A 21,667-nucleotide genomic window follows, 5' to 3' on the forward strand; every position below is an offset into this window, starting at 1 on the left:
AGCACTCTTTCGATATAAGGCGAGCGCGACACGTCTCGCAGTCGCACACCAACGTCGGAGCGTCGCAGTAGTCGCACTGTAATGCGCTCGTACACGGCACTGCTGGCGCTCGCGTACGGGTCGTAGCCGAGCCGCAGTCGCAGGCGGTTGAATGGGCCGTTGCGGATGAGGTACGTGAAACACTGCATCACTTGCTTGTTGCGGTACGCGCGCGGACACAGACCTGACTCTAACATGGCGTCCTGCAGGTCCTGCACCACCCACGACGGCCGCTCCGCCAGCAGCCGCACCATCATTTGGACCTCAGGCGGGTCGCTGCTGAGGCCACCGTCGAGGGAGCTTCCCATCGAGCGCAGGAAGCTGTCGTGCGCCGCCTGCCGCGTCGGCAACAAGGACGACTCCTCAGCGCTGATACTGATCGTCGGTAGCGTTGCTAAATCGTACTGCGCCGTTGCCGAGTCACCGTTGCCTTCCACCGCGAGCCTGTCACCCCCCGACGCTGTTGCTGCAGAGGCGGCCGCCACGGTGGTGTTCGGGTCTCTGCCGGGCTCGTACCGCACCTCAAACGGGGCCCGCGAGCTCAGGAAGTGCTGCGGTGGGAAGACGTCCGCGCCGCAGAGCGACGGCGCTGCCTGCAGCTGCTCCGGTGTGAACAGCGCAAACGTAAAGTCGGCTGGACGTGCCAGCTCCATCTCGCGCGACACCACCCCAATAACTTCTGCGCTCAAGCCACTCTTTTCGGGCGTCTCACGCGCGTCTCTGTTGTCGTGCGCAGATCCCCTTCGGTCCTCTTCGACCTCGACTACGTCCTCCTCGCGAAGCACCGCGTTGGTGAGGGGGTCACGGTACCGGCGGATGCAGCGGCGCTGTCGAACCTGCAGCAGCAGGTCGTTACGGTAGTACCCGTTGACGAGCAACTGCGGCTCAGTCGAGGCAAACACTTCGCGACGGCGACGCTTCTGCGCTCGCAGGTGCGCCGCCTCCGCTGCACCTTTTTCACCCTGTGCATCCGTGCACCCACCCCAGACGAACTCACGGTCACTTACACCATCCTCCTCATCGTTGTTGTCGTCGTCGCTGTCCCAGTTTGTGCTGCGCCACCCGCTGAAGATCGGTACCGTGCAGTAGTGGCGTTGATGGCGCGTGAGGAGGCGCAGCTTCCGCTGCTGGCCGCCCGCCGCCTGGACAGCGGCCCGCTTCGACACGGTGGACGGAAGGGCACGGGATGCACTGTCGTCGCTGTGCCCGCCGCTACTGCTACTCTGCACGTCGTCGCCGTTCTCATCCTCTCCTTCCAGCTCGCCGGCGTCACCCTGCGCGCTGCCCACATCTCCGCGAGCGGTCGGCTGCTGTGGCGTAGCGCTGTGGAGACACGGAGCGACAAACGAGGCAGGCAGGAAGGCCTCCAGCTCGCGCCGCTGTCCCGCGTATGCCGACGTGCTTGACTGATCTGCACCGTCGAGCATGCCGGACAATGTGGTGACGGTTGGTGCCATCGTGAAGGGCAGTTCAACGCTGATGTAGCTTCGAAACGCCGGCATGCCGGGCTGCTCACCGCCAGTGGCAGTAGCCGGCGAGCTGTTTAGGGCAGTCATATGGCGCAGCTAGGCACACACAGTTTGCGCTGCGGAAGATACTGACCACTGGCCCGTCCCTCCCCCGGGAGGCGGATATGCAAAAAAGGTGTTGTTATATTCGAGAGAGGCAGGCAGAGGGTGGTGAGGGTGTAGGGGATGTTGGCTTGTGTGTGCGTGGGTGGGGTGGGGGTGACGGGGTGTGGGTATGGAAGGGTGAGAGAAGGCGCGCCGACAAGGGGGGTGCGCCGCGCACAATGGATACGATCACTGTCCCCTTCCCCTCCCTCTTTCTCCCCCGCTACCTCAAAACCACCTCCCTTTTTCCCTTCACATCATACCGCTGTACCCCCGACACGCGTGCATGTGCCCTTTCTTGGCGTGCGTCGGTGATGGGGGAGTGCCAGTGTGAAGAAGAGGTGCGCGTGTGTGGGGAGGTGTGTTTGTGGGGGGGAAGCGAATATGCCGTACCCGCGCGACCAACGTGGGCGGACGCCGAGCGTCGCTGACCCCCCGCACGTGTACCTCGACAACGGCGTTCCCCCTCCTTCCTTTCTTGGCGACGTGTACGACCCGCATACGTTGTGTTCCAAGTGCAGTGAGAAGAGTGGGATGCCAACAGCATCGGACATGGGGAGGGGGAGGGGAGCTCTGAGACATACAACACATGTCGTTGTGTGTGTGTGTCCCCTCCTCCATCTCTCTGCGCGCGCGCATGGGGGTGGGGGTGGGGAGTGGGGGACAGGAGAACATACACGAGTGGGGACCGACACAACGAACATGAGTGGGAGGAAGGGGGGAGGGGGAATGGTGAGGAGGCTATGTACAAAGGGCGTCAATGATCAACACAAATGCAAAGGGGAGGGGAGGGGGGGGTGCAGTCACCCCGCATCGCCAGCCGCTGCTGCCGCACAGCACCGAGCACAGACATGCACGGAACACAGGAAACAGACCCGACAGAGCGAACACACACACACACCGACACGGGGTGCCGGATGGGGACCTTCAACGGAGGACGACGCGACTGAAGAAGGCATACACCAAAGGGGGGAGGTAAAGGCAGCGGAGGGAGGGGGGGAAGAGTAGAAAAAGAGGCATGCCCGCTGCACATGCACAGAGAAGTGTATGCGCCGCGCTACTGACCGCAGGCCCCGCCCCGCAATGCGGCTGCCCCTCCTTCCACTTTCTCTGCACCCCACCCCCTCTTACTCACTGCACCCCCCCGTTAAGTTCCGTTCTGGCTGGACGATTGCTTGAGGGGGGGGGGTGATCCCAGAGGGCGGTGGAGAGGGCCCCGGGGGGGGGGAAGGGGGGGAGAGGAGCTTCCGGACATGCGCCCGCCCGCGAACAAACGCGAAGACGCTGCGGATGTGAGCGGTGGAGACCGGAAGCAGCAGCAGCTGCATGAATGGTATTACAGCACATACGCACGTACACGCATTGACTGCTTCACCAACACGCCACCATCATCCTCTGCAAAGCAAGGAAAGGGTCGAACACCATCGCTTTCGACCTCCCTCTTCCCTTCATCACCCACGTACTGTTGTCTGCGTCATAACGTGCGTGCCGCGCGGCGGCGCTGGTGCTTGCGGAACGTGTCTTGGATGACTGTCGCTGCCTCCTGCTTTGCATGCATGCGCTGCCACTCTTGGTGAGCCTGCCGCAGTCGCGCTGCCGTCCGCTGCGCCTGCACACGCCGCCAAAAGCATTGGATGACAATGGAGGCATGATCCAGCATGTCTTGCAGCAGAACATGCTCCTGCCGCTCCGCCTCGGCGGTGGCGCGCCACAGGGGCCAACTTCGCCGTACCAGCCAGCCGCGAATGTGGCATTGCAGTCGCGTGGCTGCGGCCTGTCTCCGCTGGCGGTTCTTGACACGGTGGGTATCGCGGTAGTGACGCCAGCAATCTTGCAGAAGTCGCGCAGCCTGCTCGCGGTGGTGCAGCACCGCGGCCCTCGCGACCTGCTGACGAGACTTGTGGCAGCGATAGGCGCGCTGAATCGAAACGGCGGCGGCGCGCATCCGCTCCGCCTTTCGAAGGCGCGCATCGCCACCTCCGCGCTGCTGATACTGCGCATTGAGCCAGAAGAGCTCTCGCACCACCTCGGCCGGGTCCGCCTTCTCCGCGAACTCCTGGTGGCTCGCAAGCACCCGCTCCAGCTCCGCTTGCTTTAAATCGGCGAGCTGCTGCCGCGCCCTCGCGCAGCGGTACGCGCACTGAATAGCGACCGCAGCACGCTGCTGCTGTGCCGCCAACGCAGCCGTCTGCCGCGCCTCCTCGCGAGCCTGCGCCACAAGCCCACGTACGTACAAGCGCTCGTAGTGGCCACGGTAGACCGCCTGAATCTTTGTGGCGGCCACGTTCCGATTCAGGAAGCGATGCCGCGCCGCCTCGGTCAGCTGCCCCACGAGGTAGTCGCGAAGACGATCGCGCGCCAGCACCTGCGCCTGACGCGTGCGCACGAAGGAGTTCACCGACGACACGTGCGCCTTCCACTGCATGGCGTAGTACACCTCGAGCGCGGCCTCCTCACGGCGAATAATACGACGTCGCGCGAGCTCGTACCGGGCAAGCTGCATGCGCCACCACGTCTTGATTCGAACCGCCGCCTCAAGGCGCTTCTGCCTCACGATACGCAAACGTGCGGCGCACCGCACCGCCATCATCATGCGCCAGAAGCACTGCAGTACCAGCGCCGCTTCTGCATCACGGGCCCGCTCCTTGATACGCTGGCTCAGCTCGCGGTGCAGCTGCCGCCGAAAGTGCCATGAACGCCACGCGCGTTGGATGCACACCGCAGTGACAGACAAGGCTTTCCAATCTTCTTGCTCCTCTTTCAGCGCCTTGCGGGTGACGTGTCCGCGCCAGAGCGACTGGATCATGACGGCCGCTTCCTGCCGACGCATGCGCCGCATCTTCTTCAGGTGCTCGCCGCGGTAGTAAGCGTCCGTTTCCTTCGCGCGCTGACGACGCTGGAAGTCAGCCCACGCGCGTTGAATGCCGCGGGCAGCGGCGTCCTCTAGGCGAAGCCCACGCGCACTGCGTAGCTCAGCTAGCTGCGCCCGTGCTCTATACACACGGTACGCACGCGTGATAACGTCAGCGGCTGCTGCCTCGCGGCGCATGCGCGCGACCGTATCCTTCGCCGCGGCACAGCGCCACCCTCGCTGCAACACGCACGCGGCAGCCGTGCGTCGCGCCATCTCGCGTTCTTTAGCCGCGATACAATATGCAGCGCGCCGCTCCAGTGACATCTCCAGTCGCGCCGCAAACCCACGACCGACCCGTTGCCACACTCTGGCGAGGATATCATGGCGCTGGTAAATGCGGCGCACACTAGCCACGAGTCGGTCACTGAGGCATGCCGTGCAGCACGCCTGCAGGACAACGATTGCGCGCGCCTGGATCCTCTGCTTCTGCTGCTGACGCAGAAGATCGGCATGGTAGGCGGCGAACTCGCGAGCTTTCGCCGCCTGCCAGCACTGACGTAGCCACCGCTGAACGCGCGAGGCTGCGCGGATGCGCTTTTGCTGGAGCCTGTACTCCAGGAACGCGCGCCGCACCACCCTCATGCGGTACCAGCGCTGGATGCGCGTTACCCGGCGCACGAGTCGGTCACGCTCCGCCTGCAGACGCGCGAGGTGGATTTTGGCGACGTGGCACCGCCAGAGGCTCTGCAGCTGCGTCGCCGCCCGGCACCGGCGCGCCTCTAGCATGGCCAAAAAGGCACTCAAGACGCGCTGTTGACCGTAGTAAGCGGAGCAGATGGCACGGCACGCGCTCTGGATCATCACCAGCCTGCCCTGCATCGCGGCCGAACGTACCTCCTGGTCACGGCGGTACACGCGGTAGTAAGAGTACCACGCACGAGTGAGGTAGCCGCGCATGGCGGCCTGAATGTGAACGGCGGCCTGGATACGGCGTTGGCGCGCATAGAGCTCCTCGAGCTCCGCCCGCTTCACGCGGTACTCCAGGTAGGCCTTCTGGATGCGACGGGCAGCTGTCTTGCGGCGGAACTGCCGCTGCTCGTCTTCCCTTCGGTTCGCCTCTGCTCTGGCGGCGAGTAGTGCAGCTCGGCGCTCGCAGAAAGAACGGTAGCCGCGCTGGATAGTGCGGGCTGCATAGTAGAGTCGCGCCTGATTCGCACGGTACTCGCGGCGAATCTGCAGGCGCCGGAAAAACTGACGCGCCCGCGCTTGTAAGACACGGCAGGCGGCCTCATGCCGCGCCAACTCCTCGGCCTGCTGGCGAGCGCGCTCTTCCGCCTCGTGGGCATGTCGCACCCGTACACTCACGAGAAAGCGGCGCACTACGCGTTGGAGTCGCACAGAGGCAGCGATCAGGGTAGACACCCACGTCCGCGCCAGCACGCCACGCCAAATACGCTGAATCTGCACAGCGGCGCGACGACACCGCTCGACTTCAGTCCTTTCCTTGTCGCTGATAAGCTCGTTGAAGATTCGCTCGGCCAACGCCGCATCAGCTACGGCAGCGTCGAGCTGCTGCCTTCGGGCGAGGCTCTTCTGCCGTCTCAGCTGCCTCTTCTTCGCGTCCTGAAAGGCCCGCTGGCGGTCGTTGAATGCGTCTTGCGCCCGACCGCCGCGTGGCGGGTTCGGCGTAAGCCTAGCAGCGGCGCTGGCAGCTCCTGCGGTGAGGCTGGCGATGGAGGGGCGCAGACTGTCGCGTGACGCGGTTTTCAGAAGGGAGGTGTTCAACGTCCTGCCGCTGAATGTGCGACGCCCGAAGGGGTTCGTAGTGTCACAGCCGACCTTCTTTAGCGGCAGCGGTGCAGATGCATTGAGCTCTGCGAAGGGCGGAGTGTGCCGATTCATCGGTGGAAGGGCTGGCGGCGTTGTGGCTGTCAGGCTCGTGCCGCTGCTCTGCCCGTCGCTGATGGGAAGCGGCTCGAGTTCCGGCGGAGGTGGTCGCGACGCCAGCGTTGGGAGAGGTGCAGGCCAGGCGTTCTGCTGTTCACCGAGGTGCAAGGACGTCGGTGCTGACGGCAGCGGGGGAAGCGGCAAGCCGTGGCTGCTGGGCCGGCGGAACACTGATGGCGTTGGTGAAGCAGCATGGACGTTCGTGGTCAACGTAGGCGGCAGAGATGAGCGCTGCGGCCTGGTCTGCGGTGGTGGCAACACCGAGTAGTGAGACGGCGCTTCGCGCGCGGCGGGAGGGCCGGACTTCCCCATGTCCGCCATCGGCGTTGCAGCCGACAGTGCGCCACAAGACGAGGGGCTCATTGGCGGTGGCATCTGGTGCGAGGCTGCCACATTGACACCTCTTCGATCTGCAGCGCCGGCAAAGGCTTTCGTTGGCGAAGAGCCAGTCCATGGCGGTGCTCCACGACTGTCTCTGTTTCCCTCCTCTCGTCCGGCTTTGCCACCGCGCATGTTCGCTACCTCACTCGGCGCTGCTACGTACAACTTCTCCTCCGCGAGAAATGCGGCCGTGGCCGGGTGCCGAAGTGCCCGCATCACCTGCTCAATCGTGCGACAGAATGCCGGGACGAGGCGGTAGCGGTGACATACCTGGATAGCTTCCTGGAAGGCACACTGCTGGGCGGCGGTGTTGCCGCTGGCGGTGTCGCGTCGCTCCAGTGAGGCGCCAAAGCTGTAGTACGCCACCGCGAGCATTTTGGCCGTGCGCACCTGCGCATCCTTGGCCTGTTGCTGCTGCGCGCGCAGATCAGCTTCGTTGGTCGCTGTCGCCGCCGCGGGAGCACTGGAGCACTCTAGGAGTGCTTGCTGCAGCAGCGGAAGTACTCGCTCGCACACGTGCGCCGCCTCCGCGTGCTGCCCTAGCTCGTTCAGCACGGTACACAGGTTCAGATAAGTGGAGGCGATACCCGTCACATCGCTGCTGCTACCGTTGCTGTGCCTTTGCTCCGCCTTCGCCCAGACTTCAGCAGCGGCGTCGCCATGAACTCGGCGACTTTCGTCCAACTGAGTCTGTGTCTGTATCGCCATACGCAGAAATATCACAGCAGCGCCGGGCCGCCCACGACGCTGCTCCAGACAGCCGAGGTGGTTCAGCGTGGCGGCGCGGAGGGACAGGCGCAACTGCTGGTCATGCGGTGTTGGGCCAAAGCACGCACGGAAAGCCGCCGCTGCGGCTGCGGTGGAATGCGTCACCTCGTCGTGCGCGTGCTCCAGCGGGTCGGGGACAGTGGAATCAGCAGCTGTCGCCACCGACGGGGACTTGGGCTGCCGCGCAGATGACTGCAAAAGCTTGCGCCACCACCACTGCCCAGAGACCGCAGCGCCATCACTCTGGACACCACCTCCTGCGCCATCCACGGGAGAATCGTCTTGCTGCGCATCCTGGCCTCCGTCGGTGAGGAACATGGCGCGGTTGAGGAAGAACGCCGCGCTATCGTACTGCGCATGATGGAGGGCCATCACGGCGTAGCTGTTGCACCGCAGCACCACCTCTTGCGCCTGCAGGCAGACGTGCATTGGCAGAGCCACGTCCCCATTGTCCGTCAGGGGCACGTAGTCCTCTTCTACCTCCTTGGTGCTCGGTGCACCACACCGCGCCTTCGTGGAGCGGTGGCGGGAGGTCTTCTTTGCCAGAGCACGCCGTCGCTCTGCCAAGGCGTTATCTACAGCGACCGCGTTAGCTTGCCGCAGCAGTAGCGCGGACTCGATGCTCTTGACACACTCGGCGTAATTGCCCTGCTCCTCGAACATGCTCGCCATCCGCTGTAGGAAGCACAATGAGGAAAGCAGCTCACCATCATCAGTGTAGGGGCCACTCGGTGCTCGCCGCAGGTGTGCTTCGTCCCCCGTCTTCCAGTGTATGACAGCTCGCCTGTCGTGCGTGACGCCAGACGCAGCGGCAGCGGTGGTGGTGCGCATGGTGCGTCTTGGTGCCCGTATGCATGCATGGATGTACTAGGATCCCTATCTCGATGCCACCACCCGGTTCAAAGACACACACGCACACCCAATGGTGCGTATGTATATGAGCACGCGCCACTGTATCCGTGTGTGTGTGTGTGGTAGTGGTGGTGGTGCAAGATACAGCGACGCAGGTGCACGCCAGCGCAATAGGAGACAATCTATATATGTGCGCCTGCGTATGTGTGTAGACAAGGTGGAGCACAAGTTTACCGTAAGGTCTCACAGAACCCCTGCAGAGGCTTCCCTACCGCCCTCCGCGAACAAAAAAGCAGAAGACCGAAGAAGACGCGAAGAAGTGAGGAATGCACACACACACACACCCAAAGACGGAGACAGGGACACACTCTCTTAGAAATAGATGTATCCGTATGGGCGTGAAAGGGCGAGGAGGACACCTGTCTTACCCTGGCGGTAGTCCGACCAGCGGTGCAGAAGATCGACGCGCTATGGCATACGTGAGCTCCCTTTCTTTTTTAAAGCTTCTTTCCACACTGACTCTCTGCTTGCGTTGCTTTGTTGCATGCCATCGCTGTCGACGGCGCCGCAGCCCACCAACGTGTCGCACGAGCCAACTGGACGACGCAGCCGCGGCATCATGTCCTTTTCCGAAGCGCTTCCATCTCATCCTCGCTGCTGTCCTCCTCGGCCTCATCGTTGCCCTCGCTGCGGCTGCCGTTCTGGGGTGCGCAAGAGGCTGCTGCACTCTTCACCGGCCCCTGCGCCGGCAGCGGCTTCTTCTGCAGCGCCATCATCTCGTCATCGTCGTCGCTGCCGCTGCTACTAGTCTCTTCCTGGCCGTCGGGGGGCCGACCTGCATACGAGGCGAGCACAGTGAGCCGCATGTCTTGAGCGAGCCCGTGGGCGGAGGCGACAACGTTGTTCTCCGTTACCTTGATGGTCTCCTCCGCCAGCTCGTCTGCCGTGCCGACGTCGTACAGCAGCCAGTTCTTGCCGTGCCCGACCACCATAATCGACGTGGACGAGGTCCAGTGAGGGGAGACCGGTGGGAGCTGAGGTCGGCACTGCGCATAGAGAGGCATGCCCGCATCCAGGCTGCGCACGCACAGACCGGTGTCCGCGTCCCACACACGCAAGGTGTGGTCCAGCGACGTCGTCACCAAGCCGATCGGCAGCATTCCTATCATCGCGCCGCCGCCACCGGCGCCGAGGGGGTTGCTGTAAAAGCTCAGCGACGTCACAACGTCGTCATGGCCGAGAAGTTGGAATGGGGCAGCACCACCACCACCACCGGCGTCGTTGTGCGGCCCCAGTCCCGCCTTGCACAGCTTCCGCGCATCATAAATGTGCACAACGCCATCACTGCCACCAGACGCAAGGCGAACGCCACAAGGAGACCATGCCACGCATGGCGCGGCTCTCAAGTGCCCACCAATGCGGCCGCCTGTGTGGAAGACAAGTTGGCCGCTACGCGTGTCCCAGGCGACCACGCGACCGCCGGCGTCGCTTGTTGTGAGCAGTGAGCCGTCGGGGTGAAATGCAATGCCGAGAGTAGCCCCGGCCGTCTCGTAGCCGTCCTGAAGGTACAGATATGTGAGCGGAGAGGTACCCGAGGTGGTGCGCGTGGCAGACGACGTGCCCTCAAGTACAGCCCGCGCATCCCATACATGGACTGTGCCGGTGGCGTGCGTTGCGGCTAGGAGAGCGCCTGTGGGGTCCAGGGCAAGCTGCTGTAGACCCCCAGCGTCGCCGTCAGAGCTGCCGTCCACTGACTCGTCATTCGTGATGGACGCTATTGTCAGGGGCTGCATCAGCGAGCTGGCGACGTCGTCCTGGGCGTCGCCATCAACGTCACCTGACGCCACTCGCCACACACGCACGACACGTTGAAACATGCTCGCCGTGAACGCAAACGACGCTGCCGATGCCGCGCTTACTCCGCTCTGCTGCTGCGGGTGAACCACAATCGACCTGACACGCCCCCATCCATGCGACTGGGCGTACGTGGACTTGGTGCTCAGCGCCGTACATTGCTTTGCATCCCACAGCGTAAGGAGCCCATCTACAGATCCGGTGAGCACACGCGCCGGCAAAGTACCGGATGATCCGCTGTTGCCGCTGATTACTGCCGGCGTGGCGGGTAGCGCGGCACAGGCGTGGAACGGTAGGCACAGGGCGCCGGCGACAGCATTGCTATCGCCGCCAGCGCCTTGAACTTTGATGTTGCGCACCGCCTTGACGAGACGCAAGCGGTGGAGTGCCTCTGCCACAGCTTTCTCGTGCTCGCGCAACAGCACCGCGCGCGGCACCGCATATAGTTTCTTCAGCTTCCCCACCCGCTCCTTCGCGCGCTGCGTCGTTTGTGGCAGCATGTGCTGCACCCGAATATGGATGAGCTCGCTCGACGCCGGCGAGTGCGAGTCCTTGAAGCGCGGAGACGGCGCCACGCGCACGTACGTGCTTTGGTGGGAGGCCATGAGGTTAGCTGTATGTGCGCGGAGAGCGAAGGGCAGCAGAGCAGAGGTCATGAAACGGGGGGAGGGGGAAGAAAGGTGAAGGGAGGAGGCAAAGAAGAGAGGGCTGAAAAGTCGTCGAAGAGCGCACCCATAGGCTACAGCGACCGTCTGCCATGCGGTACACGCCGGCTGATGCCATTGCCACAAGCAGGCAGGCTGCGCCCACACCGACCAGTCCTTTTTTTTTACTTGCTCTGCGTGCAGGGAAGTACCACATGCGCATGTGTGTGTGCGCGCGCCCAGGGACGTTCAACGAGCGCCGCACATAGCGGCTTCACATTTTGCCTCTTCCTCAGTTGCCCATGCGCGTAAACAAAGGCGGCCGTAAGCGCCCCGTTTCTCTCCACTCCTCCCCGTATCCCTCTCCCGTCTATGTGCAGTTCCAGCTGATTGAGCCACTGACAGACGCGCCGAAGGGCTGAAATATCGAGGGGATGCGAGATGGGGAAGGCCATGATATCAGTGGAGACCCCCCTCCCCGCCCCCGCACTGACGCCGAAGAGGGTGCCCAACGGCTCAGGAGAGCATCAGCGACAGAGCCGCACCGGGCTCCAGCAGCCATCGTAACAACGCCACAGAGAAGCAGCCATCATCATCACCACTAACACCGCCACAGCGCCTTATCCGGCGAGGGGCTATGGGGCCCGGGTGGGCTCCTGTGCGTTCACGCTGTCCTCTAGGGCGAGGGTGCCAATGATCATTAAGACGACCCAAATTTGCAGAAGACCGATGTAGCACATCAGTGCCACACGCCATACCCAACGTGCCTGCGTGAGGATGCGGCCCAACTGAACGGCGGCACTGTCGATGGAGCAGACGACTGCGACTAGGGCGCGCCCGGCGATACCGTATTGATGTGCCAGACGCACCATGGTTGGGTTGCGGCGCCGGGCGTCACTGCTACCCTCCGGGGTAGTCGCTGCCGTTCCAGCATAGTGTGCCCAATGCGCACCCGAATCCGCACTGTGCCCGCCGATGCCGCTGCCGCCGGGACTTCGGCCCCGGTGGCCGCGCATGAACGAAGCCGACGGCGGCGCCGGGAAGGCGATCCTGCTACCGCTGCCACCCCCATAAACAGTAGACGCCCGGAAGTCAGCTTCTATTTCAACCGCCGCATCATTCACCTGCTTCGCGAGCTCGTTGTACCGCTCTTTCAAGTCCTCCGCCTCACGCGTGGCCGCGTCAAGAGCGGCTTGTCGGTTGCTCGCCTGCAGCAAAAGCATTTGGTGGCGCTGCTTCAGCTCATTCAATTCGCTCTGCAGCTGTGCCACATCGATGGTGGCCGTTGCCGTTGCCGCTGGCAGAGGAGGGCTGCTCCCACTTCCGATCCGCTCGTCTTTCTGCGCCTGTAGACGACGCAGTGCGCCTCGCGTCTCAGCGTGCGCCGCGACTTCGCCCTCGAGCGACTCGCGAACGGCGCTCACCTCGAGCTGCAATGCGTCCACGCGCATCTGCTCCTGTCGGTGCCTCTCTTGAACCTGCTGCAGCTCCGCTATGGCGTTGGCCGCCTCCTGGCGATAGCGCTCTACCTCGGTGTTCAGCGATGCGTGCTCTACCTGCAGCAGTTCCAGCTGCTGATGCAGTTCCTGTGCATCGTGCGCCGCGTTCTGCGGCAGCGGTTCTGTCACTGCCGATTGCCCTGCTGCTGAGTCGCGTGCCCGCTTCATCTCGCGCTGCGCCTCGTCCAACAGCCGCTGTGAGGTTTCCTTGTACACTCCGAGTGCCTGCTCAGCCGCGCGTTGAGCTGCGCGACTGGCACGTGCATCCTGCTCTGCCTTCCACAAGGCGTCACGTGCCGCGTTGCACTGGGCGCGGTGCGTAGTCGCCTCTTGCTGCCAGCGGATTTTGTCAGCTTCTAGTACCTTGCACCGCGCCTCAAGCCGCTCCGACACCGCCTCCACAGTGCTGTTGTTGATGGCTGACTCGCCAATACCGGGCACAGCAGATGGGACGATGGCCGCATTGCCTTCGCGGGAAGCCAGAGAATCGCGAGCAGACGGGCCCGCCACGGTGGAGAAGGTGAGGTGCCGCTTCCATTCAGCGGCAGCTCCTCCTCCGCCTTCCTCCGTAGCCACGCCTTGCGGGGACGGCCGAAATGAGGGCAGCTTCGTGGGCAGCGACAGTGACACGTGACCTTCCGCGCAGAATTCGTGAGGTGCCGGATGTGCGGAGGAGGTGGAGGCGGAAGGCGGCGTCGCCGGGGCTGGAAAGGTACTACTGCTACTGTCGACCGCAGTGCCGTGGCCGCGCGCGGGTCCCCTTAGGCGAGCTTCATCAAAGGCACCTCCGTCGTTGCTGCCGCTTGCAGGGTGCAGCGCTTGCTGGGGGAAGGGTTGCCGAGACACGGCACAGCTCAAACCACCGCTGTTGCGCAGCCGCTGTTGCTGCTGTTCCGCCGCCCGCGCGAGATCTTTTTCATCCGCGGCGTTGGCCATCTCCTCCGTCTTCTTGTCGATGGCCTCCAGGAAGGCACCGACACGGGTGAACATCAGGGGTATCGGCTAGCGGGAGCGTGCGCGGCAGAGGAGGGGGAGGGGGAGAGAAAACCGATGAGAAGACACGAGCGCACGTGCGCGTGCATAACCGGAAGCGCACTCATACACAGTGCCAGCGATTGGCGATGACTCGCTCGCCTCGCCTCCTTTCGTGAAGGCCGGCGTCGGTCACACACACCCACACACGCGGAAAGGGGTGAGGTGGGTGAAGGAGGGGGGTGGGGGACAGAGAGGGAGGGAGGGGAGGGGAAGAGGGGGGTTCCTTCGATGCGTGGAACTTCCGCGACACACAAATGACGTGCCAACCGACAGTCTCCCTCACAAGGGCGAGGTAAGGTGGAGGAGGTGGCGAGGGTAAGTGTGGGGGCGCACTCATGTGCGTCGAAGCTGGCCGCCGTGCATGGGCTTCACGTGTGCTGATGCGTTTTTTAACCCTTTTGCCCTCCTTGTCGATGCCTTTCTCCGTCCTCGCTGGCCTGACGGTGAATGAAGCCCTTTTTTTCTTATCCGTTCAGCTTGACTGGTCCCTCAGAGCAGATTTGCTCGAACCTGTCCACGTGCCCTCCCCAACGAGCGTGATGCATGACCCTGCGAAGCAAACACACGCACCGGCGAGCATAGACTGCTTTTCACCTTACTCTCTCCACACCCTTTCCACCTCTCTCCAGCCCTCTCTTCTTCTATATCCATTGAGACGCAGCAATCGGGGCTCAGCTCACATATGTTGTTGCGTAATGCTCTGTGTGCATGCGAGAGTGCCGACCGTACACACACACACACACACGTGTGTGTGTGTGTAGGCGCACTGAGGTCCTGTTGGGCTTTTCTTTGTGCCGCTCATCTGACATGTGTGGACAGTTCGCTCTGGAGAAATACCACACATACACACAGACAGACGGGCAACTACAACGGGGCATGTCCGTGTGAGTGGCGCCGCACAGACAAGGGGGGCTGAAGTTAATGTGAAAGCAGCGAATGCGGCTGGGCAGAAGGAGGGAGGAAAGCGCGGCTCTTCTCCATCGAAAAATGGGGAGGGGAGTAGAGAGGGGAAGGCGCATGGCAGCGCGGCTTCGCCCTCCGTTACATCAACGGCCCACCTACACACGACCGCCCGCAATCCCTTTTTGACCGCACACCGCCATGCGCCGATCGTACCACTAGTGCGCCTACAAATCCGGTGTACTTCGCGAGAACCCCATTCGAGAGAAAGACAGGGTGCAAGGGCGCACCGACTCCGCTTCACAGTGGGGAGTAGCCCAGTTCCGCGTACCGCGCACGCAGTGCTATCGCATTCGCGTCGTCTTCCGCCTGCTGCGGATGCTGTCCCTCTGCCTCCTCGTCACCTCCAGCTAGCAAGCCAACGCGAAGTCCAGCATCTGCGTCCTTGTCTTCGCCCGTGTCAATGCTCCGGTCGCCGTTGGAGGGCCTGCTGCCATATCGTCTAGCAAGGATCGCCGCTGATGTTTCCGCGTGCTCCTCTGCAAGCATTGCCACCTCGTGCGATGCTGGCCGCTGAGAGGAGGCGCCATCCTGCAACGTTTCAGCTTCGGCGATAATGTCCGAGCGGTGATTGGCTACAATGTCCGCAACAAGCTGCCGGACCGCAGCGAGGCGCTTGGCAGCGTCCACAGGCAAATCCAAGTCGTTTTGCTCCTGAGGCTGTGGTGCAGACGCGGCAGCTGGTTCTGGCGGTGCGGCGGCCATTGCCGCGGCTCTTGCAGGCGACTCTGCAGCGTCCGCGTTTAGTAGTTCGTGCAGGGTGTGCGCGTGAGCCAGCAGGCCATCGTAAGCCTGCTGGATCGACTCCACGCAGCGGCCCAGTTCGTCCAGATGTATACGCGCCTCGCAGTAGCGACGGCGGGAGCCATTGCGCTTGTGGCGGAGCGACGACGCCGTGACAGCTTCTTGCTGCTGCACCTCTGCATCTCTTTGCCATGCCGTCGGTGCCGCAGCCTCCCTGTCACTTTCAAGACCGCCGCTGGAGCTCAAGCGCACCTCGACCCCACCAAAGTAGCCAATTCTCTCGCTCACAGCGATGCGCACTGCCTCCTTAACAATCTCCTGCTCCACTATCGGATCCCCCAAGTCTGCCAAGATGCTCAGGTCGAGCGGAATGTCCAGCGAGCCCTTTACCTCGACATGCACCCATGTCGAGGCAGTGACACTGTCACGTTGGCCGCCGACGTTCATCTTCTGTCAGAGGTGCGCTACCGAAGGAGGGGGGCGGGGGAGAGGAGAAGCAGCACACACGGCAAGCAACTCCGGGCTCGCGCGCGTGTATGTACCGGATGCGGGTGTGTGAATGCGTGCGTCTGGGGGCAGGTTTCGTGTGGGTGACGGTCTTCCGTGAAGAGGGGGAGGGGAGGGGATCAAGAGCTGCACAGCTCAAGGAAGCAGGCCGGCCGCCGTTGTGGTGGGGAGGGGGTGGGGGCAGGGGAAGGGGGATCGCTTATGCGGATGGTGGCGGTAAATGGCACTGGGTGCGCACGTGCGATGATCAAGCGATGCAGGGCAAGGCAAAACGTAAACGAAGGAAGAGGGGGGGCGCGCGTCAAGGATATGCCATGTGCTTGTGGGGGCGGGGCGGGGTCGGGTAGGGGAGACACGCGCACGCGCAGGCAATCGCCACGCGGAAAAAGGCTGGGGTCGGGACCCCCAACGGGGATACCTCCCGCCAGCCCAGCCATGCGGCTCCTACAGCATCCTGGAAAGCGCGCCCACACGTGACGCGAACGAAAGGCGCGGCCCCATTCATCACCCATGTCGTGCACGGCCTCTGCAATGCCAACAAACGGGCGCGCATGAGGCGGCGACGCAGAAGAAGGTGGCGGAGGCCGCGTGCGCGTCACTGCAGTTCATATGTCCGGCCTCTTTGTGCAGTTCTCTCTCTTTTGTTTTTTCGGCGCAAATACACATCTCTATGGAAGGGGAGGAACCCGCGGGGTCCTGTCTATGCGTACGTTGAAGCACGTCGGCAGGGTGCACGCGGACAGTATCGCGCCCGCTTTCATCTGCAACCGGAGAAAGGCTGCGGCGGGAGGTGTGTGTGTGTGTATGAGTCCATTTCGATGGAGCGTGCGTGATTCTCATGTCTGGGTGCATCGTTAGAGTTCGGGCTCCTCGCCGCACCCCCCGCACGCGTGGGAGCGTCACAGCGCGTCCATCACGCGCGTGCCGTTGATGCAGAAGAGCTGCCCGTACTCCTTCTCATGCTGCGTGACATCGTGGCGTAGCTGCTCTGTCAGTCGCCGCAACTCGACTCGAAGCTGCTCGAGCTGCTTGCTCTCGGCCTCGCCTTGTAACTTGCTCGGCGGCGAAACGGCCGCCGATGTAGTAGCGCTATTCTCATCACCGCCAAACACCTGAGAGGGCGATGGCGAGGGGGCGGAGACGGTGACGTGTATGGCGCCGTCGTTATCGTACCCCCTATCCGCGGCGCAGAAGCTCCTCCGCGGAGCGTCGGCGCTGTTCACAGGAAGAGCATTCAATGTTGGCACGCCGTCTAAGGCGCGCAGTTGGCGCTGCACATACTCGCGGCGCGTCAGGGCCTTTAGAAGCGGCAGCTGCGCTTCCAGCCGTCGCTGCTCTCGCGTCAGCACGTCTTGCAGCTCGGCCGCTGGTGCCTCTTCCGCGAGCGAGTCCACGTAGCTGAGGAAGGTGCGCTGATCGTCAGAGGGCACCTCCAGCACGTCCCACAGCTGCCGAAGACGCTGCTTCGCTTGTAGCAACACAGCTTCACAGGACTGGTGACTGTGACTATGAGGACGACTGCCATGGGGAGACAGCGCCGGCAGCTCAATGGGAGCAGCTGGGGAAGTGAGCAAAGGACTTTCCAGCGAGACTGCCGGGTACGGCGCAGCGGGCGTTGAGACGCTCGAGAAAACTGCGCTGCCGCTGCGGCGTCTCCTGGCGACCGGCGTGTGTGACTCCGGGGCTGTCACAAGGACGGGGGTGTTGACCACGGGAGGAGGATGCGCGGACGCACTCAGCTGCTGCTGCGATTGCGCTTGGGTCGGATGACGACGGGCGCACCGACGCTGCAGCATCTCAGCTGCAAAGCGCTGTTCCTCCTCCTCAAGGCAGCGGCGCGCAAGCTCCTCGCGCTCCATCTGCACATCGTGCCGCATCTGCTCCAGTAGCCCGCGGTACTCGTCGTCCAGTGCGCGATAGACCGCTGCTTGGCGCTGCTCTGACGCCACACGGAGCTCGGCTGCTGCCGCTACCGCCGCCTTGGCGCGTTCGTCTGCGGCGCGTCGGTCGCGGCGCTCGTCCTCTAGGAGCTTCTGCCAGCTCTCCTGCTGGGCCTCCCATGAGGACTGCAGTGCCGCTTCGGCAGCCTCATGCTCTTTGCGTAGTTGGCAAGCCTGCGCTATGAGGTCTGCTTCATGGCGAGCCCGTAGTCGAGCTAGCTCCTCCTGCTGGCGCTGCTGCTGCTCCGCCAGGGCTTTCTCGTGGGCGAGGAGCAGCTCGGCGAGTCGCTTCTCGTGCTCCTCCATGAAGTGGGCTAGCTTCTTGTCTGCCGCCGCGTGAATGCGGTCTGCCTCGCTTTGCAGGCGCGTGTACAGGGAGGCTTGTAGCTCAGCGTATCTCTGATTCCGGTCTTCAATAGCGCCGCGCAGGCCCGCTATGCTCTCCTCGTACTCTGCACGAAGCCTCGCCTCCTGCTCGCCTCGAACATGTTGCGCTTGCCGGTACGATTCCGCTTCCACGTTGCATAGCTGACTCGCCAGCGCGTCGCAGCGCTGCTGCAGTTCTGAAATTTGCTGCTCGTACAGGAGACGCACATCCCGCATTCGCGCTGACGCCGCTTTCTCGCACGCCTCGCGCGCTGCCACATTGTGGGAGCGCTCCATAGCCAACTGCTCCTCGAGCGCCTCTCTCACCTCTTGCACATGTGCCTCATGTTCCCGCTGGCGCGCGTCGAGGTCCTTCTTCAGCTGCGCGGCGCATGATGCCCTCACCTGCGTGATAGCCTCTTCATGTCGGAGGCGCTGCTCCGCTAGGAGCGCAGACGTTTTCGCTTCCTGTTGCTCCAGTACGGGAAGGTAGCTCGCGCGCACCTCTTCCTCCACCTGCGCACGGGTGGCCTCCGCGATGGACAACCGTTCCGCAATTCGTGCAGCGGCAGCTTCGATGCTGGCGCCTTGTTGCGCTGCGTGCCGCTCCCGCGCCGTGTGCCACTGGGCTTGCTCGACCGCCAGCACTTCCTGCAACTTGGCAGCGGCAGCTTCGCTGTAGGCGTCGAGGGAGGCAGTCCGTGCGGCGGCCCAGGCTGCCTCGCGTGCACGCATGGCTTCTGCTTCCTGAGTGAGATGGAGCCGCTGAGCGTCTTGCAAAGAAGCGATCTGGGCTGCGTGATGCTTGTCAAGCAGGTGCACCTCCTGGCGGTGAAGCTGCTGCACACACGCCAGCTCCTGCATCCGGAACTCCTGCCATGTGGTGAAGCGCTGCAGCAGCTCCGCTTCCAGCACCTCTGCCCAGCCCTTCTCAGCGGCGGCCAGCTGCTCTGCCAGCCGCACCTCCATCTCCCCTCGCACGGCCCTCCTTATGTCGCGCTCCATCACAGCCTGCTGCTGCGCGAGCTGAGCCCGCTCACTGCGCAGGATGGCCTCTTGCTCCTCCAACGCCGCGAGCTGCTGTGCGTGCTGCGCAGCAACCTGTGCCGTCAGTTGCTGCAGTGCCGCCTCAGTGTCTTCGGTGCGGCGACGCTGCCAGCACGCTTCGGCGACGTTGAGCTGCTTCTCGCGCACTGCAAGTGCATCCTCGCCGGCACGCACGCGCCTCTCGACTTCCACTTCCCAATCACGTTGTGCCGCAGCGTGCTGATGCCTGAGCTGCTCTAGTGCACGCTGAGAGGCCTCTTTCTCTCTGCGGATGACATCTTGCAGCTCTTCTTGGTGGGCCCTACGCTGGGATAGACATTTCTGCTCCAGTGCTTGCTCACGTCGCTGCACCTCCTCGAGGAGCGCCGCCCGCAGCGTGCGGTGCTGCTGCTCCATTGCGTCACAGGCGGCTTGCTGCTGCTGGCGGCACTCCTCCAACCGAGCTGACCATAGTACTACCGCCTCGTTTACGGCCTGCTGCACTCGAGTCGCGTTCTCCGCCTGAGCCTCGTGCAGCGCCTCCTCGAGCTCCAACACTCGTTTCAGCGCCACCGTCGAATTCGTGAAGCGAGCTCCTTCACTGCCGCTGCAGGCCGCCTGGAGCTTATCCTTGTACTGTTGCAACACCGCATCGAACCTCACCTCGAGGCTGCTCAGCTGAGACGTGTAGCGCGCTTCTGCGGCCTGTTGCGCGTCATGCACTTCTGCCTCGCGTGCAAGTTCCGCGTGCCGAAGCTGATCCTTCAGCTCCTGAATGTGTCTCAAGAGACCCTCCCTTTCTCTTTCCGACCTCTGCAGCGCCGCCTGCACCCTCTGGAGATCGCTGTCAGCGGCGGCAGTCATCTGCTCCTGCTGGCGCGCCAGACGCTCTTCCCAGGCCGTGCGCTCTCTTTCGTGCTCCTCCTTCAGCTTGGCCACCTTGGCGGCACTGGCGCTGTGTACCTTTTCTACAGCCTCCTTGTGCACAGAAGTCAGCCGCAGCACAGCGGCGCGGTGTGCCTCCAGCTCCGCTGCCCACCGAGACTGCCACCGGGAGTCCACTTTTTCCTCCACAACGTGCAGCTGCTGCGCGACGGCTTCCGCCACCTGCACAGCGCATTGCTCGGCCTGACGCACTGCCTCCTGCTTTTCCCCCGCAATGCGGTTTAACTCCCCGTGTAGGCCGCGTATAATGTACGCGTAGTCGTGCTGCAGGCGCAGCACGTACTCGGCCGTCTCTTCCATTGACGCGACGTGCTCGCTGGCGAGGCTTTCGTATGCCGACAGGTACTCCTGAGCAACCTGTGCCTCCCGCTGTGTATGCTCCTGCAGAAGCTTCTCCCGCAATGCTGTGATGTCCCGCATCGCCAGGTGCAGCGTCTCCAGCTGGCGCCGACTCGCTTCACGAGCCGCCGCCTCGCCGGCCGCGATCATGCGGGCGTGCTCCTCTTTCAGGAAGCGGTGCCACTGCGACTCTCGATATGCCACTTGCTCGTCCATCAGTCGCTGCCGTTCTGTCATGTCGTCTTCCAGTACACGGCGGTACTCCGCCTTGAACGACTCCACCTGCTCCTGCACGGCCGCCGCGATGCCCGCATGCTGTGCACGCTCGGTCTCGACGGTAGATTTGGCCACCGACACGAGGTGCTGCTGAAGGCGCTTCACTAGCGCGTCCTGCTGCTCTACAAGAGCAGTCTGTAGGCGAGAAACGAGAGCTTCCTCACACGCGGCGCGGGTCTCCTCGAGGCTCTCAGCACTTCGCTTCCACGCATCGGTGACGCGCTGCAGAGCGGCTTCCAGGTGCTCCCGGCTGGTGGAGTCGCGGAATCGCACGAGCGACTCGTAGTCTGTCAAGAGCTGAGCCGTCCGCTCCGTAATGTCGTCGTCAGCGTGCCGCAGCTGCGCCTCTTCGCGCAGCTGCCGCGTGCGCTCCCGCAGATGTGCTTGCTTCTCAAAAGCATAGAGGCGCTGCAGCTCCGCCAGTTTCTCGCGGGTGCGCTGAAGCTCCACAGCCAGGCTGCCAGACGACGTGAGATGAGACTCGCCGACTTCTGCAGAACGTGACGACGGTGCCGACGGCGACGCTGGCTCCACCTTCACTGTAGCGGCGAAGGGCACATCTGAGTGTAGTGGTGGCCCTGCTGTGGCAACGCTGTCCGGCAGTGAAGCAGAGCGCATCGAAGAAGGGTCTTTCGCCTCGTCGCCATCGCCAGAACATAATGCAGAGCTGTGTCGTCCTCCTGGGTATTGCCGCGCCGGCTGCTGCTGCTTTATCGGATGTGCTTTCAGCTGTTTGCGCGCCATGTAAAACTGACGGAGTCCCTCCGATAGCGTCGATGGCAGACTTGTCGACTGTGGCAGCGACGACGACGGCTTCGCGGGCACCGCCGCATCATCGAGGGGCACTTGCCGTTGCTGCTGCAGACGCTGCAGTGTCGTAGAGCTGTGGCTCCGCATTTCGCACCTCAGCTAAGGCTCATAGATGTGTGTGTGTGTGTGTGTGCTTGCATGTATATGCGTGTGTCTATATGTGTGTATGTGCCGGTGCGAACGCGCGAACAGGTGAAAGGGAGCGGGCTAATGCACACCCTCCTATGCGTGCCCACAAAGATAGGGAAGGGGTGGGGAAAGTTCCGCG

The 21,667-nt window shown here is 63.3% G+C and overlaps 6 protein-coding genes across 6 annotated transcripts in view; all 6 read right to left on the bottom strand.

Annotated features, from left to right (window-relative positions):
- Positions 1 to 1,595, bottom strand: part of LSCM1_04711 (uncharacterized protein) — a gene marked incomplete at both ends in the record, with an annotated part of 2,073 nt that extends 478 nt beyond the window's left edge. The window contains one exon of the mRNA XM_067322206.1: positions 1 to 1,595. This exon is cut by the window's left edge and continues 478 nt beyond it. Coding sequence (XP_067179003.1) covers positions 1 to 1,595 — 1,595 coding nt within the window.
- A 1,531-nt stretch (positions 1,596 to 3,126) lies between these two features.
- Positions 3,127 to 8,433, bottom strand: LSCM1_04712 (uncharacterized protein; the record flags this gene model as incomplete). The annotated part of the gene is made up of 1 exon (XM_067322207.1): positions 3,127 to 8,433. One exon carries the CDS (start codon positions 8,431 to 8,433, stop codon positions 3,127 to 3,129), a length of 5,307 nt encoding a protein of 1,768 aa, XP_067179004.1.
- A 638-nt stretch (positions 8,434 to 9,071) lies between these two features.
- LSCM1_04713 (uncharacterized protein) lies at positions 9,072 to 10,913 on the bottom strand (the record flags this gene model as incomplete). The annotated part of the gene is made up of 1 exon (XM_067322208.1): positions 9,072 to 10,913. The coding sequence occupies one exon, from the start codon at positions 10,911 to 10,913 to the stop codon at positions 9,072 to 9,074; it is 1,842 nt and encodes a 613-aa protein (XP_067179005.1).
- A 674-nt stretch (positions 10,914 to 11,587) lies between these two features.
- LSCM1_04714 (uncharacterized protein) lies at positions 11,588 to 13,441 on the bottom strand (the record flags this gene model as incomplete). Its single annotated transcript, XM_067322209.1, has 1 exon — positions 11,588 to 13,441. One exon carries the CDS (start codon positions 13,439 to 13,441, stop codon positions 11,588 to 11,590), a length of 1,854 nt encoding a protein of 617 aa, XP_067179006.1.
- A 1,245-nt stretch (positions 13,442 to 14,686) lies between these two features.
- On the bottom strand, positions 14,687 to 15,637 carry LSCM1_04715 (uncharacterized protein; the record flags this gene model as incomplete). Its single annotated transcript, XM_067322210.1, has 1 exon — positions 14,687 to 15,637. The coding sequence occupies one exon, from the start codon at positions 15,635 to 15,637 to the stop codon at positions 14,687 to 14,689; it is 951 nt and encodes a 316-aa protein (XP_067179007.1).
- Positions 15,638 to 16,596: 959 nt separating this feature from the next.
- LSCM1_04716 (uncharacterized protein) lies at positions 16,597 to 21,207 on the bottom strand (the record flags this gene model as incomplete). Its single annotated transcript, XM_067322211.1, has 1 exon — positions 16,597 to 21,207. One exon carries the CDS (start codon positions 21,205 to 21,207, stop codon positions 16,597 to 16,599), a length of 4,611 nt encoding a protein of 1,536 aa, XP_067179008.1.
- Between the last annotated feature and the right edge of the window lie 460 nt (positions 21,208 to 21,667).

The sequence above is a fragment of the Leishmania martiniquensis genome, chromosome 21, assembly GCF_017916325.1.
Source record: "Leishmania martiniquensis isolate LSCM1 chromosome 21, whole genome shotgun sequence".
Lineage (NCBI taxonomy): Eukaryota > Euglenozoa > Kinetoplastea > Trypanosomatida > Trypanosomatidae > Leishmania > Leishmania martiniquensis.